The 18,203-nt window shown below is 47.2% G+C and overlaps 1 protein-coding gene across 3 annotated transcripts; it reads left to right on the top strand.

The window, feature by feature from the left end:
- Positions 1 to 3,541: 3,541 nt before the first annotated feature.
- C8H19orf12 (chromosome 8 C19orf12 homolog) lies at positions 3,542 to 17,790 on the top strand. Of its 3 annotated transcripts, none has more exons than XM_038339712.1 (3): positions 3,542 to 3,722; positions 8,784 to 8,953; positions 15,778 to 17,790. In XM_038339712.1, exons 2-3 carry the CDS (start codon positions 8,794 to 8,796, stop codon positions 16,041 to 16,043), a joined length of 426 nt encoding a protein of 141 aa, XP_038195640.1. In that variant the 5' UTR covers positions 3,542 to 3,722; positions 8,784 to 8,793; the 3' UTR covers positions 16,044 to 17,790. The 3 variants fall into 3 exon arrangements, with proteins under 3 accessions (XP_038195640.1, XP_038195639.1, XP_038195638.1); XM_038339711.1 differs by having other exon boundaries at positions 3,542 to 3,835; XM_038339710.1 differs by having other exon boundaries at positions 3,544 to 3,728.
- The last annotated feature ends 413 nt before the right edge of the window (positions 17,791 to 18,203 follow it).

Raw genomic sequence — 18,203 nt, 5'->3', positions numbered from 1 at the left:
ACTTTCTCTTCTATAAGGTTCAGTGTGGCTGGTTTTATGTTGAGGTCTTTGATCCATTTAGACTTGAGTTTTGTGCATGGTAATAGATATGGGTCTATTTTCATTTTTCTACATGTTGATATCCAGTTATGCCAGCACTACTTGTTAAATATGTTTTTTTTTCCATTTGATATTTTTTGCTTCTTTATCAAATATCAAGTGTTCGAAGATGTGTAGATTGATATTTGGGTCTTCTATTCAGTTCCATTGGTCCTCCTGTCTGTTCTTATGCCAGTACCAGGCTGTTTTCAGTACTGTAGCTCTGTAGTAGAGGTTGAAGTCAGGGACTGTGATGCCTACAAATGTTCTTTTATTGTACAGGATTGTTTTGGCTATCTTGTTTTTTTGGTTTTTCCAAATGAAGCTGAGTACTGTTCTTTTGAGGTCTGTGAAGAATTTTACTGGGATTTTGATGGGCATTGCGTTGAATCTGTAGATTGCTTTTGGTAGGATTGCCATTTTTACTATATTAATTCTGCCTACCCAAGAGCATGGGATATATTTCCACTTTCTGGTGTCTTCTTCAGTTTCTTTCTTCAAAGATTTGAAGTTCTTGTCATACAAGTCTTCCACTTGTTTGGTTAGAGTTACTCTGAGATATGTTATGTTATTTGTGGCTATTGTGAAGGCTGTTGATTCTCTGATTTCTTCCCCAGCTCTTTTATCATCTGTGTACAAGAGGGCTACTGATTTTTTTGAGTTAATCTCGTATCCTGCTACATTGCTGAAAGTGTTTATGAGTTGTAAAAGTTCCTTGTTAGAATTTTTGGGATCACTTATGTAAACTGTCATATCATCAGCAAATAGTGAGAGTTTGACTTTTTCTTTTCCAATTTGTATCCCCTTGATCTCCCTTTTATGTCTTATTGCTCTACCTAGAACCTCAAGAACTATATTGAATAGATATGGAGAGAATGGACAACCTTGTCTTGTTCCTGATTTCAGTGGAGTCACTGGGAGTTTCTCTCCATTTACTCTTTTTTCTTTCTTTTTTGTTTTCTTTTTTTTTTTGCTTGTTTTTTTTTTCTGACAAGATTTCTCCATGTAGCTTTAGAACCTGTCCTGGAACTCTCTCTGTAGACCAGGCTGGCCTTGAACTCACAGAGACCCACCTGCCTCTGTCTCCTAAGTGCTGGGATTAAAGGCATACGCCACCACTGCCCAGCTACAGCACCTTTTATAAGGAAAACATTTAATTGAGGTGGCTTACATTTCAGAGGTTCAGTCCATTATCACCATGGTCCAACATGGCAGCATGCAGGCAGACATGGTGCTGGAGAGGTAGCGAGAGCTCTATACCTTGCACAGGCAACAGAAAGAAAGTGATTGGTCTACTGGGCATGGCTTGAGCATATATGAGACCTCAAAGCCTGCCTCCACAGTGACACACTTCCTCCAACAAGACCACACCTACTCCAACAAGGCCGTACTTCCTAATAGTGCCAGTCCCTTCGGGGACCATTTTATTTCGAACTACCATAGAGAACAATAAGAGCATGTCTTATATGGCCTCTTCATGTACACGCATAGGTGCACCAGCCTACACACATGCATGCAGTAGGCACACACTACACACACACACACACACAGGAGAATGCCACACAGCAGCTGAGAAAATTAACACTGCAAGTCAATGGTTATCAACGACTGGTGGCTTTAGCAGAAACTAAAAGAGACGGGTCTTTCCTACAGGCTCAGAGGTAGTGTCTTAGTCCCTTCAAGCTGCTGTAAGAAAAGAGCAAGATAGAAGATTTATGAACAACTGAACTGATTCCTTAGTTTGGAGACCAGGAAGTACCAGCAGCTTCCAAGTCTCATGAAGTCAAGCACCTCACTGATGGAGGAAGAAGACAACAAGCTCCCTCGGACCTCTTATACTCGGTCACTAGTCACCTTCCAAAGACCCATTCTTAGTACCACTACCCTATCAATAGCTTTCATTGTGTGAATTTGGGGTTGGAAGGGGAGAGGGTTGAGACAGAGTCTCCATATTCAGCCTAAAATGTTGTGGTTTTTGTTTGTTATTGTTGAGACAGGGTCTCAAACTCACTATGTAGTCCTGGCCCATCTGGAACTCCCTATATAGTTCAGGCTGGCCCCAAACTAAGAGATCTGCCTGTCTCTGCCTCCTGAGTGCTAGGATTAAAGGTGGGTCCCAAGTGATGGAACTATGGATGTACACCAGCTAGCCCTTCTGTGATGACTCCTCCACAGACAGCCTCAGCCGCTAGTGAACATTTCTAGCCTTCAGCGCGATCATTTTATGACTTCATTTATTATTTGTGTGAATGTCTTATATCCTAGCCTCTCTTCTCCCCGAGCTTTCTTTCTTGCTCGCTGCATCTCTTGTACCTGCTTCTTGTTCTTTCTAGTCTTAGGCAAAGGAGACGACAGTCCGGTTCTCTAACGTGCCACCAGGAGGCGCTGCCCGCGGGGGACACTGGGGCACCTCACTCAGCATAGGCAGCTCTGGAGCAGCGAGCTGATTGATTCTCAGCCTCGGTTAACTCTGGCTGGCTCTTGAAAGTAACCCAAACTCAGGGGGGAAAAGTTCCTATTCGAAGGCGGACACAATTTTCCACACCAGCCAGGAGAATCTTGGTATTAAAAGGTTTTCGAAGCTTTCTCACAAGAAGACAAGAACACAAATGACAGAACTTTTCATGGGAAAGTCTGTCATCTGGAGGCTCGCTGAACTGCCACAACCCAGGCAGAGCTTGCTAGAAGCCACATAGACCCAGACTGGAGCCCACACTTTCTAATTGGGTGGCGTTAGCCCGCCCAGCTCCTCTGAAACTAGTTTGGCAAGGACAACCGTTCCTCCTCAGCAAGACTTTGCTCAGGGTTACGTTCACAGTACTGGGAGAGCTTCCAGAAGTCTCTTTCTGACTAGCGATAGTTCAAGGCTAGCCCTGGGGTCCTTAGAGTCAAGAAGGGGGACTGCTCTACGGGTCTCTCAGGGTTTTTTTGGCTACTCTTTGCTCTCCTCCAAATTAGCCTTCCTTTGACTGCAAGTGGAGCAGGCTCCTTTCTAGCCGCAGGAGGTGTGAAGGCCAGGCCAGCCCCTGCGCACCCCACTTAGGCCCCAGCGTTAATCAGTAGCAGTTCCTGACAGCTCAGCGCCCCCCGCCCCCCGCCCCCCGCCCCCTCCTCCCCGCAGCATCTTCCAGGCACAGGATTTCGGGGTGGAAGGAAGCCCCTGCAGGTCATAGACCCCGCGCAAAGGGTGCTCGGAGAGGACCTTCCAGGAGCAACCCCAGATCTTAGCCATGAGGTTGGCTATAGGACGGGGTAGCCGGAGTGGGTGGGTGGGGGGAAGCTTTGTGTCCCGGTGTGTCCTCGGGTCACAAAGTCCTCTCCACACGCTCCCCATTCCCGTAGGGTCACCGCTTCCAAGCCGTAGTCTGTCTCTGTGTGTGCCAGCCAACCAGACGCTGGGGCGGGGCAGGGGGAAGGGACGCCCCGCTGAACCCTCAGGGTCCTTCCCTCCCAGGCCTGGCCCCGCTGAGCAGCCGGACCCGCGGGGACCCGAGGCACCGCGACCCGGAAGGCCGGCGGAGCCGGAAGGAGGGAGGGCGGAGCCAGGGCGGCCGTGGCCTGTGAGCGCCTCGCTGGCGCTGGCAGAGCGGAGCCGGCTGCGCGGAGCGGTGCTCAGTGTCCCCGCGGTCCCAGACGCCAGCACGGTAAAGGTGCGCGCGGGGAAGCCAGGGTCTGCGGAGCCGGTCGGGGACCCCACGGTGTCGGGCACACTGCTGTTCATCTTCACGCAAAGGAACCGAGGCACGGACAGGCCGAGGTTGGAGTCGGGGCCAGCTCCGAGAGCAGCCAGCATCAGCCCGGGTGTGCGGGAGTGCGCGTGCGTGCTGCGGTGGCTCTCACAGCCTACTCCTAGCGGACTTCAGGGTCTGGCTCCTTACGGGAGGGGACATGGCACTGACTTAGAGATGGTCAGGGAAGATGTCAGGGGCGCAGAAAGCCAGATTAGTTGGAGTTGTGGTTGAGAAGCGTCTGCTATGATTAAGTAAGTAGATAGGGCCTTCATCCCTGCCTACAGGGAAGAGGGCATTGCGCCACGGAGTGCAAGAGTGCCCGGTGTCAGCCCCTGGCCAGTCCAGTCTGCGAGCTGTGTAGTGAACCTACCACTGACACCTTCTGGTCTTTCAAGAGAAGTCAGGAAAATCTAAGTTGTAAGATATTATTATTACCCTTATTTTGAGACAGGGTCTCACTATATAATCCAGCCTGGTCTTGAACTGTCTGTCCCCCTACCTTAGCCTCCCCAGGTCTGGGGTTACAGAGCTGTGCCAGCACGTCCTCGACGTCCTCTTGTTTTTACATACCAACAGCCGAGTAATTAAACACCAACTTTATGTGTGGAATAATGGGATGATGAACATTATAGAGGCCAGATTTCAGCTTGGAGTTTGTAAATTCTGGAAAGGGGAGCAAGATAATGACCTCTGAGCAAGGGCCAGTTCTCCACACTCTTTCTGTTTCGTTTCTCCACCAACACACACTTCTTCCTTCCACACTGGGGACTGGAATCCCAGCTTTGCCTAATATCGCTGTAAAGGACATGGAGGTCCTGTTAGCTCTAGAGCCTCCTCTGTTGTCTCTCATAAGTTGACTGAACTCAGTTGAGGCTGCTGTGCAAAGGCTTGACTTCTCCCCTGCTCTGTGTATGTTCCAGAGTCCGGCTGCTGTCTTCCCACTAAGTCTGGGTGACTGTAAACCATCAGGGCTCAGTTAGCATCTGCCTTCCCTGTGGCCCGCAGGTGGATGCCCAGTGATCAGAACCTGTTTTGAGGACAGCATTATTGAAATAGTTGTACTATTGTGGGAAGACCCTGTCTTCTGTGTCCTCACCTCTCCCGGTCACTGACAGACATGGGTGGCCCTGGGCTGGGAGGAGGAGAGACAGGGGATGTTTCCTTTCAATCTCGTGAGTCTGAAGAAGGCAGGAAATGAAAGGCTTTCCCAGGGACTCTGGAGCCGGGATGGCAAACCATACTTCCACAACACAAGCCTGTTGTTGATGTAACTTCTGAAATTATTCTTCGAGAAATTTAAACCCGCCTTGCCTTGCAGCCGCAGACTGCAGACGCCCGGCTGGAGTGGAGCTGCCCTTGCCCAGCTCCCCTGCTCCCTGGCACCTGCTAAAGAGCCTGGCTTGTCCTCTTGCACTGACTTAGCTGGGCTAGGTGGAGATTTAGGAATGGCATGGGCGTGTTGGTGCCTTATCTGTTCCACTTAAAATTATCCAGAGCAGGTTTGGGGATAATCGAGGGTGAAATGGGTAGGAACATTAGCCTGCTCCCCGTTGTCCACGGTTTTACCTTCTGTTGTTTCAGCTAAGTGCAGCCAAATATTAAGTGAAAAAAAATTTTTTTTTAGAAATAAACAATTCATGAGTTTTAAATACTTGGTAAGTTTTAAATCATGGGTTTTCTGAGTAGTTAGAAATTTCATCCTCAGTAGTGTGATACAGTCTCATGCTATTCTGCTCCATTCTGCCGAAGATCTGAATCTTCCCTTTGTCCAGTGTATCCACAGGGTTTACCCTTCCCGCCTGCTAGTCACTCTGTAGCCCTCAGCTGCCACGTTGTGGGTGCCCAGTGCTTGTGCCAGTAACCTCGTTTTACGGACTAAAGACTCCAAGGCTCGAGAGTTACAGTGCAAAGGATCCAGGACATAAAAGCTGTAGGACAGATTAATCAAGCTTTTGGGCATCTACTGCAGTCTCAGAATGTATTCTTTATGGATGCAGGGACCAGGGGGGTGGAGGAGCTGCCGTATACATCTCTGTCCTGCCTCTTCCACGTGCATTGTCTTGTTATGCGAAACCCATTCTGAGAGTGCAGATCCATTATTCTGCAGAGAGTTGATATGTGGAGTGGTATCTGTGTGCTGGCGCTTCAGGACCAGAAGGGCATGGGCCTCGTGCTTCTGGGCATGGGGGGAGGGGGTGTCCTGCCGTCTTCTGAGACCTGGGCTGAACCTGACTTTTTCCAGTGTAACCGACAGATTAAACAAAAAGCTGGATCTGCACCAAAGCCAATCAGGATGGGAGTGGGGGTGTTAGTCTTTTGAAAGGAAGGCATTCATCTAAAGTTTATCAAAATTGATAAAACACAGACAATGGGTAGTGCAGAGCAATAATGCCAGGGCTTAGGAGGCCAATGCAGAAGGCCATCTTGGAGTTTCAGACTAGCCTGGGCTACACGGCAAGTAAAGTCTCAAAAGGATAAGGGTGCGCAAAAGGACCATTTCAAGGGGTTGGAACATAGCATACTTCTTCCTCCTGGGGGTGTCCAGAAGTTTTTGAAAAAAAGCCTTTGTGTTAATGTGGTGACTCCATGGGTTCCTTACAGAACTCAGAACTCCCAGAGCCAAGAGGACAGTTTTACGTTGAGGGATTCTGATTCTGCATAACTCTTGGGCATGGAGAGAAACCAGCTAACCGACCGAAGCCTAGTATAACCTAAGCTGTATTCCTGGAACTCCCTCAGCAAGGTCCCTTAGCTTACTGACATGTCTGTCCCTCAGCCTCACAGGAGCAGGAAGTGTGGGAGTCGTCAAGAAGAGTCAATTGTGCTGCTTTTTCTCCCCAGCCTTAGGAAGTGGTCTGTCAGTGTGTGGGCTCTCCTTACCCACCAGTCCCTCTGTGGGGCACAGTGCCTCTCACCTATGGCTCCACCTCTGCCTATCACTTCCCAGCAGCACAGCAATGTGTCCTGGTCCTTGCAAATTGCCTACAGTCATTATTCTTTTTTTTTTTAAATATTTATTTATTTATTATGTATACAATATTCTGTCTGTGTGTATGCCTGCAGGCCAGAAGAGGGCACCAGTCCCCATTACAGATGGTTGTGAGCCACCATGTGGTTGCTGGGAATTGAACTCAGGACGTTTGGAAGAGCAGGCAATGCTCTTAACCTCTGAGCCATCTCTCCAGCCCCTACAGTCATTATTCTTAAGGGCTCTCTGTCATTTCATGTATCTTGCAAGCCCCTAGAAGTCTCATGTTTTGAGTGCAGGCAAGCCTCTATCTCACTGTGTAGCCCAGACTGGCCTCAGACTCATCCTGATCTTTCTTTGACTTCCCAAGTGCTAGAATTGTAGCTATGAGCCACCATGCCTATCACCAAGCCCCCAGAAATCTGATTTTTGTTTTGTGATGGCTTCATCTTGCTAATTCACCTTGTTCCTGTTTTTCTTTATCATTAATTAATTATAATATGATTATAATAATATTTAATGTATGATATAGATTTTAATAATAATAAATTATTAATTAATCATTAATATTTTCTTTTTGATAGAAAATCTAGCTATCTAATCCAGGCTAGCCATGGGTTCGCAACCCCCTGCTTTAGCTTCCCAAGGTCTGAGAGGACAGTCTGTGCTGCCCTACCCAGCTCTTGTCTTACACGTGGCGTCCCAGCATGGTCTACAGTGCCCTTGGCTCCCCTCAGTCACTCTGCATCCCTTCTATCTACCCCTTACAAGGGTCCCTCCTTGTTTTTGCACTGGGGCTCAGACTCAGTGCATTTTTTGTGTCTGCCGTAAAGATCTGCATTTTCAGCCCCATTTGAGCTCCGTCTTAAAAGCCGAGTATCTGACTCCTGGCTCTGGGTTACGTAGCAGGCAAATGCCAGTATGGCCTCAGAGTCTTGTCCTTTTCCCCCATTTCTGACTTGGCTCAGATACCTTGTCACACGCGAGGGGCCATATGGCTGGGAATTCTCTGTCCCTGCCAGACTTTCTATGTTGAAGGTTGTGGGAACCACTTGATGAACGGCTGCTGGTGTGAGAGAGGTCAGGCTTAGCTTGCTGGGGGGCTGGTGAAGCCTGTGGCTGAGGCTGCTTCCTCGTTTGTCAGGAGTCTAAAGCTAACCAGAGGGCACAACAGACCTTTCATCCACTTCACTGCTCCCATTTGCCTGTTAGCTGATGCCCAGCTTCTTGGCGACGGAACCACACAGGGCTGTGTGCCCGTCTGACATGCACAAGGCCAAGCGACTCTTCTTTCTGGAAGGTGGGAGCTCCTCCTAAGATGCTAGAAACGGATACATTGGGTCAAAATACTCATTAAGCTCATTAAAACTCTCCCTTTCCACCACAGGGTACTGGGGTACTCTCCTGTTTTCCCCGGGGCAAAGGGATTATGGCAAGGCATGTGTAGCAAGACCTTATCTCAAAATAAATAATTAAGCTAAACTGATTAGTCCAGAGTAAGTAGCAAGGAAGGCCTTATCTCAAAAATAAACTCAAGTAAAACAAAGGACTGGAGAGACGACTCAGAGGTTAAGAGCACTGGCTGTTCTTTTAGAGGACCCCAGTAGATTACCAGCACCCATATGGTATCTCACAGATGTCTGTCGCTCCAGTTCCGGGAGATCACTGGCCTCCAAGGACACCGCACGCATGTGGTACATAGACATACATGCAGCAGAACACCTGCATTCTTCCTTCTTCCTTCCTTCCTTCCTTCCTTCCTTCCTTCCTTCCTTCCTTCCTTTCTTTTTGATTTTTGGACAGGGTTTCTCTGGAGTTTTTGGTGCCTGTCCTGGAATTAGCTCTTGTAGACCAGGCTGGCCTCAAACTCACGGAGATCCGCCTGCCTCTGCCTCCTGAGTGCTGGGATTAAAGACATGTGCCACCACTGCCTGGCTTCGCTTTCTTTTTAAGTACACACTTGGGCAAACATTGAAACCACCTATCTCTCTGAATCTTCCTTTAAGGTCTGCCGAGATGCCCATTGAGGTAGATGACATCATGAAGCTCCTGTGTTCCATTTCCCATGAGAGGAAAATGAAGGCAGCGGTCAAGCACTCTGGGAGGGGTGCCTTGGTTGCAGGGACAGTGGCTTTCGTCGGTGGTTTGGTTGGTGGCCCGCCAGGAATTGCTCTTGGTGAGTTTGTCTTCACAGGTACAACCAGCCTTGATTCAGGCCTGTAATCTCTGCCCCTAGGGAGGCAGGAACACGGAGAGTTCAAGGATAGCCTGGGCTACATAGTACGCTCCAGACTTTTGGCATGCTTGAGGGTTTTGGAACTACATGGAAGAATGATGTGATCAGTAAGAATGGTACCTACCACATACACTGTACAGGGATTCCATAAGGCCCAGGGGCTTCTGTATGTCATGTGTCCTCACAGCTTCTGTGTGATGTAGGATTCTCTTGACCTTGGTGTTTGCATCTGTCAGGCCTGGGAGGCACTGGCTCTGCCCTTTCCCTAGAGATGTGTCCTTGAGTCTACAGGTACTGGAGCGCCTAGGACCTCCAGATGTTCCCTGTGTACATCATTGCTACCATGCTACCGTAGAAGGGAGCCAAAGAAGCCACATCTGCCAAGTTCCTTCCATGACCAGGTGCTCATAGCCTGGCCCTGTCTTAGTTTGCTTTCTGTTGCTGTGAGAAGACCATGACTAGGAGGAACTTGGAGAGGGGCGGGTTTATTACAGCTTCCAGTCCCTTATGAAGAAAAGTCACGGTGAAAACTCAAGGCAGGAACCGAAGCAAAAGCCTTGGAATGCTGCTCCCTTTGCTTGCTTCCTCCTGGGATGGCCACCAATGAATCGTTCATTCATACAGTTTAGCCGGCATCCCCACCGCAGGCTGGATACCTGCCGTGTGCAGCTGGGTGGTTCTTTACTGACTGCTGTTGTATATACTGTGGTGGGGTCAGGCACAGTCCTTCCTTGACCCCAGTCTTCTAGAAGCTATTGCTAGGTGATTTTTCAGTCCTTACATCGTGACAGGCTGCGCAGACGGAAGCTCTTTAGCACTAAGGCTGGTTTCTGGTTTCTGTTTCCCAGCTTGCTGACAAGTGTGTCCATCTGTCCGTCTGTCGTCCCCCTACCCCTGTACAGAACATTGCATTGTATGAAAGCTACGTTTCTTTATCTTTTGTGATTTCAAATTCTGTGACTTCAGGAGACCCAACTTCAGCTTCAATCAGGAAGCCTGATTGGGGCTGTTTTATTGGAGAGCCCTACGCTGTCTCTGTTGTGGGAGCCCATATTTTATTCCTGTTGAGTAAGGCAGGCAGAGAGTAGCATCTCTAGGGACTCTCTGCTTCTCGTCTCTGGCCACAGGTGGGTGCTTCACTGCTTCTGGTCCCTGGTCATTGGTGGTGCTTCATTCCCTCTGAAAAACACAGGAATTGTCCTTTCTCCAGAGGCCTGCTAGTAATATGTGCATGGATGTCCTGATAACCCTCCACATTAAGTGCTGCTGTAAATCAGATATTGATGATCTATGAAGAGTTAATGCTGATGCGTGTGGTACTGTCAGCTCTAGACGCTCAGTGTCAAGAGGAAGAGTTCAGACAAACTTGTGAATGAACTGGTTTTCCTTCCCTGGAATGCCTCTTTCCTTTAGAGACTGGCTGCCCCAGTATAGAGCACCAGGGGAGCTGTCTGCTTCCAGCACCATGCTGCTTGGATTCAGAAAATGTGGGTGTTACTCTCTGTCCTCTGAGTCTAGCCTACAAGTGGGTTCTCACTAAGCTATGCTGTTTATTTACTTAATTAAATATTTATAAAATGTTTTATTTAATTTCATTGTATGTGTATGGATGTTTTGCCGGCCATGCACTATATGTGTGCAATACCCATAGACACCAGAAGAGGGCATCAGCATCTTTGAAACTGGAGTCAAGGACGGTTGTGAGCCACCATGTGGATGTTGGAAATCAAACATCAGTCCTCAGCAATAGCAGCCAATGTTCTGCTCTTAACCACTGAGCCAACTCTCCAGTCCAACTTACTTTTTTTGAGCTATAATCTCCCTGTGTACCTCAGGCTGGTCTGAAACGATTGATGTATTCCAGATTCAACCTCAAACATGAGATCCTCATGCCTCAGCCTTCAGAGTGCTGGAATTGCAATCATGGTGTCCCCATTATTAAGCAAACGTCTCATTTTGGAATAATATTATATACATGTAGGAGTTGCAAAGATTGTACAGAAAATTCCTATGTGAGCAATCCCATTGAAATCAGGAACAAGACAAGGTTGTCCATTCTCTCCATATCTATTCAATATAGTTCTTGAGGTCCTAGGTAGAGCAATAAGACACTAAAAGGAGATCAACGGGATACAAATTGGAAAAGAAAAAGTCAAACTCTCACTATTTGCTGATATGACAGTTTACATAAGTGATCCCAAAAATTCTACCAAGGAACTTTTACAACTCATAAACACTTTCAGCAATGTAGCAGGATATAAGATTAACTCAAAATAATCAGTAGCCCTCCTGTACACAGATGATAAAAGAGCTGGGGAAGAAATCAGAGAATCAACACCCTTCATGATAGCCACAAATAGCATAAAATATCTCGGAGTAACTCTAACCAAACAAGTGGAAGACTTGTATGACAAGAACTTCAAATCTTTGAAGAAAGAAATTGAAGAAGACACCAGAAAGTGGAAAGATCTCCCATGCTCTTGGGTAGGTAGAATTAACATAGTAAAAATGGCAATCCTACCAAAAGCAATCTATAGATTCAATGCAATGCCCAGCAAAATTCTTCACAGACCTCGAAAGAACAGCACTCAACTTCATATGGAAAAGCAAAATCCCAGGATAGCCAAAACAATCCTGTGCAATAAAAGAACTTCTGGAGGCCTCACAATCCCTGACTTCAAACTATTACAGAGCTGCAGTACTGAAAACAGCCTGGTATTGGCATAAAAACAGACAGTAAGACCAATGGAACTGAATCAAAGACCCGGATATTAATCCACACACTTTCAACACCTGATTTTTGACAAAGAAGCAAAAAATATCAAATGAAAAAAAGAAAACATATTTAACAAATGGTGCTGGTATAACATGCACAAAATTGATAGATGCATATCTATTACCATGCACAAAACTCAAGTCCAAATAGATCAAAGATCTCAACATAAAGCCAGCCACACTGAACCTCATAGAAGAGAAAGTGGGAAGTACACTTGAACACATTGGCACAGGAGACCACTTCCTAAATACAACCCCAGCAGCACAGACACTGGGAGAAACAATTAATAAATGGGACCTCCTGAAACTGAAAAGCTTCTGTAAAGCAAAGGACATGGTCAACAAGACAAAATGACAGCCTACAGAATGGGAAAAGATCTTCACCAACCCCACATCAGACAGAGGTCTGATCTTCAAAATATACAAATAAATCAAGAAACTGGTTATCAAAAGAAGAAATAATCCAATAAAAAAATGGAGTACAGACCTAAACAGAGAACTCTCAACAGAGGAATCTAAAATGGCTGAAAGACACTTAAGGATGTGTTCAACATCCTTAGCCAGCAGAGAAATGCAAATCAAAACAACTCTGAGATTCCATCTTACACCTGTCAGAATGGTCAAGATCAAAAACACTGATGACAACTTATGCTGGAGAGTTCGTGGGGAAAAGGGAACACTTCTACATTGCTGGTGGGAATGCAAGCTGGTACAACCCATTTGGATGTCAGTGTGGTGATTTCTCAGAAATTAGTAAACAACCTTCCTCAAGACCCAGTAATACCACTTTTGGGTATATATCCAAAGTATGCTCAACCATGCCACAAGGACATGTGCTCAGCTATGTTCATAGCAGCTTTGTTTGTCATAGCCAGATCCTGGAAACAACCTAAATGCCCATTGATCAACGAACGGGTAAGGAAAATGTGGTACATTTACACAATGGAGTACTACACAGCAGAAAAAAATAATGACAGCTTGAATTTTGCGGGAAAATGGATGGAGCTAGAAAACATTATTTCGAGTGAGCTAACCCAGACCCAGAAAGACAATTATCACATGTACTCACTCATAGGTGGTTTTTAAACATAAAACAAAGAAAACCAGCCCACAAATCACAATCCCAGAGAACCTAGACAACAATGAGGACCCTAAGAAAGACATACATAGATCTAATCTACATGGGAAGTAGAAAAAGACAAGATCTCCTGAGTAAATTGAGAGCATGGGGACCATGGGAGAGGGTTGAAAGGGTGGGGAGAGGCAGGGAGGGGAGCAGAGAAAAATGTAGAGCTCAATAAAAATCAAATATATATATATATATATATATATATATATATATATATATATATATATATATTCCCTATGTGTCCCTCACCTAGATTTGGTTGCAGTGGGAATGTGTTCCACTCAGTGCTGTAGTCCCAAGCAGTAGTCAGCACTAGGGCAGAACTGTGAACATTTCTGTTTGACCAGACTTTTCTTCTTCCTTTTCCTCTTCTTCCTCCTCCTCTTCCTTCTCCCCCTTCTCCTCTTCCTTCTTCATTTTGAGACAGGGTTTCTCTGTGTAGTCCTGGCTGTCCTAGAAATCACTCTGCAGACCAGGCTGGCCTTGAACTCACAGAGATCCCCTTGCCTCTGCCTCCCAAGTACTGAGATTGAGGGTATGTGCCCCCACACCCAGCTGACACTTTGTTTTAATGACTCCATTTTCCTTAGTCTTTTGGCCTGCGGCAGTTTCTTAGGCTTTCCCTTTCAGAATTGGGGTGTGATGTGGCAGACACGTGTTTTATAAAATTCTCCGTTGTGTGATGTGCTTCTCATGAGTCTTGGGAGGGAGCATCTTGGAGGTGGCATGCCTTCTTTGTTAGTCCAGGGGTGTGTGACATCCTGTGGCATCTCCAGTGAGCTGACTTGGTAATTTAGGGAAGGAGTGGCACCAAGCAACTTGGTCAAGGTCATGTGTGCTGGGCTTTCTACTCCAAAGTTTCTGTTTCTCATCCCATAGTCTGCAGTTTAGGGGTGACTCACTAGTCCAGCCAGGTTGACTCTGTGTCTGTCTCAGGGCTGCTAATCCAATGTATGGGATGCTTCAAAGGTGCCGACCAGTGGCAGCCGTTGGCTGGCATGCAATAGTTGGTGTTCCTTCAGGCAGGAACCTGGCTTCTCAGGCCACCACGGACCCCTCTGCCCTCTTTACCACTTTACATTTTGAGAAAGAATCTCACTATTTAGTACTGGCTGTCTTGGAACCGAACTATGTAGACCAGACTGGCGTCAGACTCTCTGAGTGCCGCCTGTCTCTGCTTCTCAAGTGCTGGAATTAAAAAAGTGTGCCACCAAGCCCAATGCTTTCTTCATCCCTTTGGAGCACTTACCTTGCCCTCGAAGGTTTGTTTGGTTGGTTTGGGTTTTTAAGACAGGGTTTCTCTGTGTAGCTTTGGAGCCTGGCCTGGAATTCACTCTATAGACCAGGCTCACAGAGATCTGCTTGCCTCTATCTTCCAAGTGCTGGGATTAAAGGCATGTGTCACCACCGCCTGGCTAGGTGCTTTAGTTTGATACTTCTGCCCCTAGAGCAGCTTCCCCCACCTTGTGTCATGTGACAAATGGCCTGGTGATGTAGAATTTTCCATCCTACGAGATCTTCAGGTTCCATAGCAGCATGGCTTAACTTTGGCCAGAAAGTTACATTTAAAAACAATATTTCTAAGCTGAGTGTGGTGGTACACAAGTTCCAGGACAGTCAGGGCTACACAGAGAAATCCTGTCTTGAAAAAAAAAATAATAAAAAATAAGAAATAAAACAATGCTTCTAGCTGAGGATGTCTCTCAGTGTTAAAAGTACTTCATAGCTGGAACTCTTGAGCCACCCCTCTGCCCTCATCCTGTAGTGCCAAGCACCTGGAAACAAATGAAGGCAGAAATCTAAAAAGAATGTTTCTAGCTGGGCTTGATGGCTGACACACACTTGTGATTCCCAGCTGGGATGCTGAGGCAGAAGAAGCAAGAGCTATAGGCTACCCCAGGGCATACAATAAGACTTGGTCTCCTAAAAACAAAAGCAAGAGAAAACAAGCATATCCACTTTTAGAAAGAGACATAGTTTACACACACACACACACACACACACACACACACACACGGGATGGAATGAAAGACAGTCTTCAAGAGAAACACTTGATTTCCCCCTGGGTCATTTCCCACGTGAGTTCTCTGGGCATTTCCTAAGCTCAAGGGCATGTTTCCCCTTAGCCACTGAGTTTATATGGACTTGACACAAGCCTGGGTAATTTTGGAAGGGGAAACCGCAATTGGGAAAATACCCCCACTAGACTGGCCTGTGGGCTCATTGTGGACTGTGCTATACCTGAGCTGGTGGGCTCCGGGTGCTTGAAGAAAAGCTGGCTGAGCAAGTCAGTAAGCAGCACCCCTTCACGGCCTCTGCATCAGCTTCTCTTCAGGATCCTGCCTTAGGTTAATCCCCGCCCTGACTTTCCTCAGTGATGGAGTGTGATCTGAGACTTGTAAGATGAAATGAACCCTTTCCCCCCACAGTTGCGTACTGTCCTGGTGTTTTATCACAGCCACACCTTGGAAACGGCTCAACCTCCCAGCCTCTCCAGGCAAGTGGTTTCCCAGAAGGTGCAGTTTCCTCTCAGTCCCTCCATTATGGACACAGATTGTTCTGGGAGTCACAGCCGGGAAGGGGATCTGACTTAGTTGGCACAGGTCAGAGGTGGGGAGGGGGTAAGTGGGGGACATTGGGAGGGCCTTCCTTTGATGCCAATTACTGGGGCTACAGGGACTGGAGACCGCATAAACCTTTGCCCTGCTGACTACCTGGCAGAAGCTGAGCTTGCTGTGACCTGCTCATGAATGTGCCCACTTGTCATGACAGTGGCTACATTCTCGGCAAGACACCAAGGCCATTGTGGGAGGATGAGACTGACTAATTGAGCTTTTTGTTGCCCTTTGTTGTTTTCCAGGGGGGACTGTTGGGGGCCTGTTGGGGGCCTGGATGACGAGTGGACAGTATAAGCCGGTTCCTCAGATCTTAATGGAGCTGCCCCCTGCCGAACAGCAGAAACTCGTTAACGAAGCCACGGCCATCATCAGGAACTTGGACTGGACAGATGCTATACAGCTCACTGCTCTGGTCATGAGCAACCAGGCCATGCAGCAGAAGCTCTTGGCCATGCTCGCCACCTATGTCACCAAGGAGCTGCAGGCCGAGATCCGCTATGATGACTAGGTCACTCTCCCTGGGGGATGGGCCTGCATTTGGATGATTCTACGACTCCCAGAAGGTGACCTGGGAATGGGGGGTGCCTGGCAGGTGCGTTGAGAAACCTGCACGCCATCAGCATTAACTGTAAGCTGGAGTACATCCTGTTGGACTGTCCTTCGCTGGAGAGGCTTCAGCCGTGCATTGTGGGCTGTGTGTGCTATGTTAAGGTCCAGGCTGTTGGCATCCACAGACAGCTTAGGAGTCCTTCTGATCCTGTGGGTCTAAAAGGAGTTCTCAGGTTGGCTGGCCAACTGTGCCGGGTGCGCCTTTTCTTGTGAAAGCACCTCTAGGTACCTGTGACAGGATTGGAGGGTCTTGGGGGGTTCAGAGCCAGCTCTTGCCAGGATTGTGCTTACCTGCTGAGTGTTCCCCTTCTTTGCCCAGGGACTTCCCAGTGGTCCCTACTTTGAGTGAAGCCACAAATGCCAGGCAGTCCCCACCCTCTATGTCCCAGGCTCTCTTGAGTAACTTTGGTTAAACTTCTAAAGTCTTTTGCCTTATTATGGAAAATCATGGCACTTATTTATCTTTTACTTTTTTTTTTTTTTGGTTTTTTGAGACAGGGTTTCTCTGTAGCTTTGGAGCCTGTCCTGGAACTAGCTCTTGTAGACCAGGCTGGCCTCGAACTCACAGAGGGATCCACCTGTCTCTGCCTCCTGAGTGCTGGGATTAAAGGCGTGCGCCACCACCATCCATATCTTATTTATCTTTTACTTTTATTGTTAATTCTGGACCCTTTTATTCTCTACACTTGTAGTCTAAGTTAATTTCACTCTATTTTTTTTTCTATGTTGCCTGGACCGGCCTTGAATTCCTGGTCTGTAGGCTGTGCCACTGTACCCAGCTTTACCTCAAAGACTGTTCTCACCACTGTATCTAAGTTTGTTCTTCCAGGTTCTCTATCCCAGCTCAGTTTCCTCCCCACACTAGCTGCAATTTATAATTCACTTGTGTGGAAAGACAAAATTAACAGTGAATCAAGTTCAAAGATCCTAACTGATGCACACCCACAGTCCCAAGTAAGGGAAAGGTCAAAGCGGGAGCATCCTTGAGCCCAGGAATTGAAGACCAACCTGGACAACACGGAGGGGCTGGGAGAGAGATAGAAGATGGGGACATAGCTCCTTACTTAGCTTTTATTTACAGTCACAGAATCAAGGTTCAGTGAGTGTTCTGATGTGCTGGAGAGAGGAGCTCGACAGGAGACCAAGGGCGAACAGACACACCACCAGCACTGAGGTTAACCCCTGGGCAGGCACCTTATTGCCCTGGATGAAGCCAAGGATTTGTCCATCCTCTCCTTGATTTCCCTAAGTCCACGGCTCAATCCTGACAAGCAGCTTGTTTGGTGTTTGTTTTTCTTGTGATGCTGTGGATGGAGCACAGGGTCCTGCATATGCTAGGTAAATACCACCCCTGGGCCCTGCGCCCAGCTCTCCCTTGGTAGATCCAAGGCCAGCGCTATATGGCTAAGCCTGCTCCCAGCCCTTGAGTGGCTCAGTTTTGGTTTGGCCAGTTGGTCCCAGTGCTGGATGACATCATATACATTTGATTAAACATTTGATACTTCTTTTATCCCCTGTTGGAGATGGGCACTCAGGGAGCGCAGGAGCTATGTGTCTTGGTCACCCTACCTATCTCCAGCTTGCTCCTGCTTGACACCATGGCTTTTATGTGGTGGACACTCAATAAATATTTATCTTTAAAGCTATGTGCTTTATGTCTTTCTGGATTTTTGTTTGTTTGTTTATGTTTTGTCTGCATTTATGTAAGTACAGTATGTATTGTGTGATTCCCACAGAGGCCAGAAGGGGGCACTGGACCTCCTAGAACTGGAGTTACTGACAGTGTAAACTGTCTTGTGGGAACTGGGAACCGAACCCAGGCCCTCTGCAAGATCATTAATGGCTAAACCGTTTCCCTACCTCTAGGTGTTGTTTTTTTCAAAACAGGGTTTCTCTGTGGGGTTCTGCTTGGTTTCAAACTCATGATCCTCCTGCCCCGGACTTTTGAGCCATGAGATTACAGGCAGGCATCACCAAGCTAAGATTTATAATATTTTGTTGTTGAAGTCTTTAAATTCTCATTGTTTCTGTTTTGTTGTTTTGGGACAGGAACCCATGT

This window comes from Arvicola amphibius, chromosome 8 (genome assembly GCF_903992535.2).
Source record: "Arvicola amphibius chromosome 8, mArvAmp1.2, whole genome shotgun sequence".
Lineage (NCBI taxonomy): Eukaryota > Metazoa > Chordata > Mammalia > Rodentia > Cricetidae > Arvicola > Arvicola amphibius.
Note: the sequence above shows the minus strand (reverse complement) of the source record. Positions and strands in the feature narration are given on the sequence as shown.

Coding starts and splice junctions, on each gene's coding strand:
- C8H19orf12 (XM_038339712.1), top strand. CDS start 8,794: ATGCCCATTGAGGTAGATGACATCATGAAGCTCCTGTGTTCCATTTCC. Junction 8,954..15,777: donor CCCGCCAGGAATTGCTCTTG/GTGAGTTTGTCT, acceptor GTTGTTTTCCAG/GGGGGACTGTTGGGGGCCTG.